This window comes from Coffea arabica, chromosome 9e, assembly GCF_036785885.1.
Source record: "Coffea arabica cultivar ET-39 chromosome 9e, Coffea Arabica ET-39 HiFi, whole genome shotgun sequence".
In the NCBI taxonomy this organism is placed as follows: Eukaryota; Viridiplantae; Streptophyta; class Magnoliopsida; order Gentianales; family Rubiaceae; genus Coffea; species Coffea arabica.
Window position 1 is genome coordinate 1,943,376 of NC_092327.1, and position 8,731 is coordinate 1,952,106.

The following is an 8,731-nucleotide window of genomic DNA, read 5'->3' on the forward strand; positions in this document are numbered from 1 at the left end:
TTTGTTAATCATCAAAACCAAGGATTGATCGACCAAGGTCAACAATATGGCAGATGGATTAGTGTATATGTTGTAGAAGGAGGATGCTGCTGAATTGGCTAAATTAGGGATGATGTATGGGTTAGTTGATGTGTTCTTCATTCATCGAAGAACATATAATCTGCCTCATTTTGCTGGTGATAAAGAAGGAAGAAGGAATGATAGTAATAGGAATAATAAAGAATTTGTACATGTGGCCACACCAGAGCATCTTGGCAAAGAATCTGTACATGTGGCCATACCAGAGAATGTTCAAGAAGATTCTATACATGTGGCCACACCTAATTTTGCTACTGATGGTGGTTTTCAAGACGCTAACATGGATGGAGGAACTCCTTCACGTACTGGTAAGAGAATGAAACAAATTGCAAAGAAAAGAACTTCACTTGCAAAAAGATTGAAAATGCAGCAGAGGAGAAAGGATGTTGGCCATCAAGATATTGCTGCTCAAAGTGGTGTTAGTGGCCAGAGTGGATCATGCCAAAGTGCATCTCAAACCCAAAACAAAAGTAAGCATGGTGAACATGAGACTGGAGGAGCTACAGAAACTCATGCTGCTGAACATGAAACTCCTGATGCTGCTGAATATGAGACTGCTGAAGCTGTAAAAACTGATGTAGGTGAACATGCAACTGATGGAGCTACAGAAATTGATGGTAATGGAAATAAAAGACATCGCAAAGGCAGACAAGAAAGAAGAGCACCAACTAAGTCAAGAAAGACATCCAATAGAAAGGCTGAAGGTAAAAAGTCATTAAAAAAAATGAGCAGATCAGAGAGGATATTGTTTCAAGTGATCCCGAGAGTCTGTATGATAGCGAATATGCTATAAGTGATGAAGAAGAGCTAATGAAATCTATTAGTGAAATACCTGCAGATTGGACTAATGTTGCAAAACAGTTCAAGACAGCAAAAAAAGGTAAAGAAAAGGTACAGGAAACTGCTGTTAATGAAGAAGAATAATGAGTGTAGTATGAAAGAGTCAGATAATTCATCACATGATGGGCTGCACAGCAATGAGAGTTCTGGAGATGAAGGAGGGAGTAAGGATATGGACAAGAAGAAGTTTAGGGTATTCAATCCTACAACAGAGATGGATGACCCAAAGTTTGAACTTGGGTTGTTATTCAAGTGTAAAATTGACTTTATCAATGTTGCAAAATCACATGGAGTGAAGTATGGAAGGAAAATCAGGTTTAAGAAAAATGATTCAAACAGATGCAAAGCCATATGCAGAAGCAAGAGATGCATGTGGAACATATATTGCTCAGTTAGGAGTGATAAAGTGACATTCCAAATAAAAAACATGCTGCTGACTCACACTTGTGGTAGGACAACCTATCACGGCCTGGCAAGTGTGACATATTTGGCCAACAAGTATTTGGTGGACATTAGACTGAACCCAAATTTTAATGTAGGTGATTTTATGATAAAGGTCCACAAGGACTTGGGAGTTAGTATCGCACCTAATGTGGGGTATAAGGTAAGGGCAAAAGCTAAAGAGATGATACATCGTGATGTCATGTCCTAGTACAGTAAACTTTGGAGCTACTGTGAAGAACTTCAAAAGGCAAATCCTAACTCTAATGTGTTCATGAATACAACTGAGAATAATGAGGGTGATGATGAGTTTCAGAGATTCCATGTGTGCCTAAATGGTTGTAAAAGAGGGTTTCTGCAGGGTTGTAGATATGTTGTAGGTCTTGATGGATGTCACTTAAAAGGCTGTCATAAGGGAGTTCTTCTCACAGCCGTTGGTATTGATCCAAATGATCATCTATTTTTGATAGTGTATGCCATAGTTGAGACTGAAAATAAGAACTCTTGGAAATGGTTTGGAGAAGAGCTAAAAGGTGACCTTGAAATTATTGATGAAAGCATTTGGGCATTTATAACCGACAAGCAAAAGGTAATATATAACTAACTTTATCAGCCTTGTTGTTATGATAATACTTAGTGACAGTAATATAGGTTTGATTTTTTATTTCATTTATAGAGGGGCTAGTTCAAGCTATTCAAGACGTACTGTCAGGGGTTGAGCATCGCATGTGTTTGCGGCACATGTATAATAATTTCAAAAAACAACATCTAGGCTTAGCTCTCAAGGAAAGGATATGGGTTGTCGCACGAGCTTCTTATAGGGATAGATTTGCTGGATTGGAGTCACTAAAAGAGTTTGATGAAGGTGCTTACAATTGGTTGGTAAATCATACTTGTCCAAAGGAGTGGACAAGATCACATTTTAAAACAAGTGTAAAATGTGATATTTTGTTGAATAATCTGTGTGAAAGTTTTAACTCCATAATCCTTGATGCTAGGCAGAAACCAATTCTTAACATGTTGGAGACCATTAGATTTTACTTAATGGTTAGAATGGAAAAAAAGAGGGAATGGATAAGGAAATACACTGGGGAGATATGTCCTAAAATTCTGAAAAAGTTGGAGAAAAATAAGCTTGTTGCAAATGACTGCATTCCTAGCCATTCCAAGGACTGGAAATTTGAAGTTAGGTGCATGTATGGTGATAGGTATACTGTGGACCTTATTAGTAGATGTTGTAGTTGTAGAAAGTGGGACCTTAATGGCATTCCTTGTGCACATGCCATTGTTGCAATTTGTGACACTGGAGAGGAATCCCAAAAGTTTGTACATGATTGCTACTCCAAAGAAGCTTACATGAGGGCATATGAACCCATGATAAACCCAATGAATGCTGAGCAAATGTGGAAAAATTCTGACATGCTGCCCGTGCTACCCCCTGAGAACATAAAACTTCCTGGTAGACCACGAAAGGCTAGATGAAGGGAGCCAGATGAACCAGTACAGGTAAAAAGCAAAATAAGCAGCAGCAAAAGCTATCTAGAATTGGACAAATGGTGTATAAGTGTCGAAAATGTAACAAGACTGGCCACAATAGTAGGAAGTGTCCAAGCCAGACACAAAATGTCTCTGCTGAGATTGATTCACATGGATTTGTTAGACCTACACCTCCAGTTTCCAAGTCAAATACTCAGATGTCTAAGGATCTCATGGCAGATGCACCATTGTGAAGTCAACAATCTACATCAAACTATTCTACTGCTGCAAGTATTCCAGTGAGTATCATAAACATCTTTTGCTTGTCAAATACTCATATTTTACCTTTATGTTATCTAACAAGCCTTCGTTAAAATTGTCAAGGTGGAGAATATTGGGAAGTGCAAGTGCTCTATCTGCTACCAATATGGTCACACCAAAGATAGGTGCACTTCTACTGTTGCAGAGCTTTCTCGAGGGCAGGCACATGAATCTTCGAAGATCAGTGGAAAGCAAAAGGAAAATTGAAGTGCTAGTGGCTTGTTTAAGCATCTTTTGGTGGCTTTAGCTACAACTTTTATGTTGTGTTTTGCTTTTGGGATATTATAGTTCATGTATTACGACTTGAGCTAAAACTTTTACACTGCTGTAAAGAGCATCTTGGCTGTTAGTTTTTGCTGTAAATATTTTGCTATTAGTTTTTTGCACTGCTGTAAAGAGAATCTTGGCTGCTTCAAACATTTGCTACAAAATTCTGTAGCTTATTGTCTTCAAATTCAATGTTAAGAGACATGGTCATTCATCAGCTTTCTTTTACATTAGCAAATTTCCCTTTCCGACAATCAATTGACCAAAATGCAGCTTTGCATTCATAATTGTAAATGGTACAAACATGAGCCTGTTCTATTACACAATAATTAACAAAAGTGCAACAGTTACTATTACACAACCATTAACAAAAGTGCAGTAGGTACAAAAAGCCTCTTCATATTTTGGATACTGCTACATACTCTCGGATTCATAGCCTTTGATAAAGCCAGACACAATTAAAACAACATGTTAGACCCACCAATAACTGTCTTCCAATTTTTGTTTAATTCTAGCTTATTAACAGCAGCAAAGTGCACATCCAAGAGGCAACCAAAGCAGTCCAAAGCAATTTATCTCTTCGGATTCTCTGTTCTTGATCAGCTTATAGCCGGTTGATTGTTCTTAATAGACCAGGTATTATTGACACATATCTACTATACATTGGTGGGTCATACCACTTGAAGCCACAAGCACGAGTTACGTAAAATGCACGAAGAACATTAGATATCAAGACCAAATTTTAACCCCACATCCTAAACCCAAACTGACCTGAAATTTCTAGAAAGCTTACTCCATAATTTGGACAACCATAGAATCTTCTCCTCAGATTTGCAGGTTTCCAAGAAGTTACAATGATAGGCTCCTTTCCACAAAGACATCGCTCGTTTGGATCCATTTTACTCTTCAAAGGTCAGCTTCTTCTTCCTAATTTCTTGCTACTGTGTTTTCCCTTTTCAATTTCAATGGGTTAGTGAGGCAATTAGATGAAGGAAAGATGGCTTCTTTCAACCTGTAATGAAATATATTTTCCGGTATTGCCCCTAAAAATATGACCACATGAGAGAGGCGTGCTATTTTTAGTCGAAGAAATAAGCAAAAACGAGCATTAGGATCAAATTGGATCACAATTTAAATGTGAGGGACAATTTTGGCTGATTTTATATGTTAGGGACTAAAAAAATATTTTTGGTAAATGTTAGGGACCAATTTGGCAAATTTACCTTTTTGAAATTTAGAGATAGCAATTTTTTTTTAAAAAAAAGAAGTTTGGAGTTTGGAAGAAGTTTGAAAATAGAAAATAGAGATGCAAACTTGATATGAGGCAAAAAAATGAGAAGAAAACGAGTGGTTTTGGCATTTAATAATTAGTCTTCAGGGTTAATGAAAACCTACTCTTTTTTTTAAATTTTTTTTTTCAATTTAATAGACAAAAAAAAAACATTGCCGGCTCAACAGTTCACTTCGATTCATACGATTCTTATCGATTTTTGAGTCCAATCAATCTAAAATATGAATCAGACTGGAGCTATGAATGATTTGGAATCCGACTAGTCAAACCAGCCGGTCCGATCCGGTTTTCAAAACAATGGGAAATTCCCAAGTCGAGGAGGCCATGCTGTTACGTGTACATTCAAAGCAAACCAATATATGTAGTGCAGGGCGATTTTCCAAACACATGATCTTATCTCTTTTGTTGATTCTGTATTATTTAAAACACGAGCTCTTCTTGCCACTTTTAATCGCTTTAATTTTGATGCAAAATTACGCTACGTAGTTAAGGCCATGCCTATGTACTTGCATTGCATGCATGGCGGCTAACTGAGGATGCAATATATTGGTTGCTCGTTGAAATCATGCTGCGGGCTTAAGATACTATATCTTTCCACGAATGCAACAGTAAAAAGGTTCAAATTCTTTTTTGGATTAATCTTTCCTACACTGACAGTGCATACACTGTCAGCATTGGATGAATGACAACCATCTAAAATTTGAATTTGAAATTCAAGTTTTACACATGTGTCATGAATCCAACGGTGATAGTGTATGTACTATCAGTGTATATAAGATTTACTCTTTTTTCTTTACTTTTTATTTTTGCTAATAAAAGGGTTCAAATTCATACCAAAGATGACTTTTTTTTCCCAATCCTAAGAGACGATGAGGCAAAAGGCTTGAGCATTACCAATTAGACGAGACAATTTTGGCTGCTTGTGCAAGTAGTAAGCTTTGTCTTTTGTGTTGGGGAATTGGAACTTGTATTGTTTAAGGGAAATTTGCGAAATTGATCCCTAACATTTACACAAAAATCTTTTTTAGTCCATAACATTTAAAATTAGCCAGAATAGTCCTTAACATATAAATTATGATCCATTTTGGTCATAATGCTCGTATTTGCTCATTTTTTCGACTAAAAATAGCACGCCTCTCTAATGTGGACATATTTTCAAGGGCAAAACTGGAAAACACTATTGTTTTCAGTGTAAATGTGGAATTGAAGCTTCTGCTGCTGCAGCTTCAGTATATTCTCCTCAAACTAAAAAGTACCCGCGTCAATTTGAGGCTTGGTCCCCCTAGCGATGTGGCTGTTGCTGTTGATCCCCTAAGGAACCACCACCATTAAACCCGGCGAGCTTGATTCCGTCACCTTTTCGTTAAAGCTGTGTGATCCGACCACCAAGGAACCATCACCAGCCTATTTCTAGCAGATTGTGTAGGAGGCGAAGCCCGGGCATCAAGATTGTGGGTTTTGGTGGGCAGTGGAAAAGAAGAGAAAAGAGATGACATGGAAGATGATTTGGGTTAAGAAAGCGAAGCGAACAAAGATGACGATGGTTTTGGAAGCGATGCCAAAAGTCTTGAACTTTCTCGATTTTTTAGCAATTACTGTCCATCTCTCTTTTCTTGAAGTTCATTAGATTTATGTGGATTTAGGGTTGAGGAAGACGACGAGATAGGGGCTTTGGGGGGTGGGATTGGGGTGGGGGAAGTGGAAAGGAGATGGATGAGGAAGAAGAAGATGATGAAGATTTTGGGGGTGGCAGTGAGGAGAGAAATCCAGCGGATCTGGAATTTGAGAGCTGTGGTTTATCTTCTTGTTCTTGATCTTGTTCTTCATCGGAAGAGGCGTAGCTCGCTAGTAAAGAGTCCATGACCAGAAGCAAAATGGGAGAAAAGCCTTAATTTTAGAATAGGGAAAGAAAAATATGCGAAAATGTTGTCCTTGAAAAGGGGAGAAAAGCTTGTGTTTTCCAGTTTTGCCCTTGAAAATATGCCCACGTGAGAGAGGTGTGCTATTTTAGTCGAAGAAATGAGCAAATACGAGCATTAGAACTAAAATGGATCATAATTTATATGTTAAGAACTATTCTGACTAATTTTAAATGTTAGGAACTAAAAAAGTTTTGTTGTGTAAATGTTAGGGACCAATTTGGCAAATTTCCCTTTGTTTAATTGACAAAGGGGAAACACCTTTCTTATTGCATGAAATCTAAGACAGATACAGCGTGCTAAATTATTGTGGGTTGAATAATTTTATTAATCATAGGTTGGAACAGAAATTAAAGTAGGAGCCTAGAATAAAAAAGAAATTAAAGCTGACCTTGGTACTTTGGCAAAACGCACAGGTCTCTTGAATATCAAACAATATATATATATATATATATATATATATATATATATATATATATATATGTATATACGTATATATGTCTAAGTCAAAATGGATGATGATTAATGACTTGATTTGATGGTAATCATGATGGTACTAAGAGTTTAAGTGCTTAAATTAATTTTATCTTACAACAATTATGCATGTGCATAATGTGGGGTTTTATTTGCTAAACATGCAGTCATACGTACTTTATGTTGACAAAAAAAAAAAAAAACCAAGCTATTTAGAATTTTAGTTGTTTTAGAATTATATTTATTATTTGGTAATTAGATTAGAATTTGGTGTCAAAGTTGGTTTAGGAAATAGAGTTAAGTCATATTTTGGTATTATAATTAGAATAGGATTCATTGTTTATTTCTCTATTTAAGGACTTAAAGTCTGACCATTTGTGGTTGAGGAAAATTAATAGATTGATTGAATAACCTCCCGTGCCCTTTTTTTTTTTTTTTTTTTTATTGCTTTTGAGATCAAGAACAACAGTTTCGTTTTTTTATATTGTTCAAAGCAAGCCTTGCGGCTTTGTCTATTCTTTGTTTAGTTACTATAGAAAGTTTCATTTGAGTATTAAAAAGTTGAGACATTAATTTTACTTCCACTGCATGATTTTTTGTGCTAACACTTTATCATACCAAACATATCATAATTCATGGTGCCATCAAGAAATTATAAGTATCTTATGTAACACTCGTCTTCTAAATAGCCGAGCAATTTGAACACCACAACACAATTAATGGTACATATATACAGCATGACCATACATAAATATCAAACTTGCTCGGGAGAAGCCACTTAAGGCTGACGATGACAATGTATGAATATGGTGTGCCTACTGACTCATGATTGGCTTTTCTCATTTCTTGAATTCGAATGATCGACAATTGCACCATCAATGGGGTCGGACCAGTTTTAATTCAGCCCATTCAGCCCCAAAAAAAAGCTGACTGAGCCTAAGGGTGCATTTGATAAAACTAAAGTTTGAAAATTAAAATCTGAAAATTAAAATCTAAATCCATTAAATTATTGAATTATTAAGTATTAAATCAAATATATTTATGTGTATATCACATCCAGTAATAAGTGAATGGCTTCTCACTTATTTTTGGGAAAAAGTTTTGCCTAAGAAATTTAATGCCATTTAATTAATTCAGATATTCACATTTTGGTTATTAAATGCGTCTGAACATATTAAAATCTGAATCTATTAAATTTAAGTATTAAATTGGATTATCAAATAGGGCCAAAACTTTAATTGGGCCGAGTAGAATTTGGGCCTAAATATTAGGCCCGAACTAAATGTGAGCGGAGGTTAAAAAATACTGGGCTTAGACCCAATTAAAATTTAGCCCATATAAGACTATAATTACATATGTAAAAAATATTTAATAATATCTATAATTTACAACTATACATATTACGACATAAAATGTTAATAATTTATATATAAATTTGTATTAATTCATAATTATAACATATATTATATATAACTATATATTTAATTATGAATTTGGACCAAATCCGATTTGAGCCTGAAACTTATATAATAGTATGAATTAAGATTGAATCTTTTAATATGAGTCCAAAGTCCGAAAGTTCAAAACCTAAAAATCCATATAATTTGTGAGTCGTTGGACTTCT

At 35.6% G+C, this 8,731-nt stretch overlaps 1 protein-coding gene across 1 annotated transcript; it reads left to right on the forward strand.

The window, feature by feature from the left end:
• The first annotated feature begins 1,012 nt into the window (after window positions 1–1,012).
• LOC113710104 (uncharacterized) lies at window positions 1,013–2,841 on the forward strand. Its single transcript, XM_027232948.2, has 4 exons — window positions 1,013–1,522; window positions 1,571–1,948; window positions 2,038–2,237; window positions 2,358–2,841. Exons 1-4 carry the CDS (start codon window positions 1,013–1,015, stop codon window positions 2,839–2,841), a joined length of 1,572 nt encoding a protein of 523 aa, XP_027088749.2.
• Window positions 2,842–8,731: the final 5,890 nt, after the last annotated feature.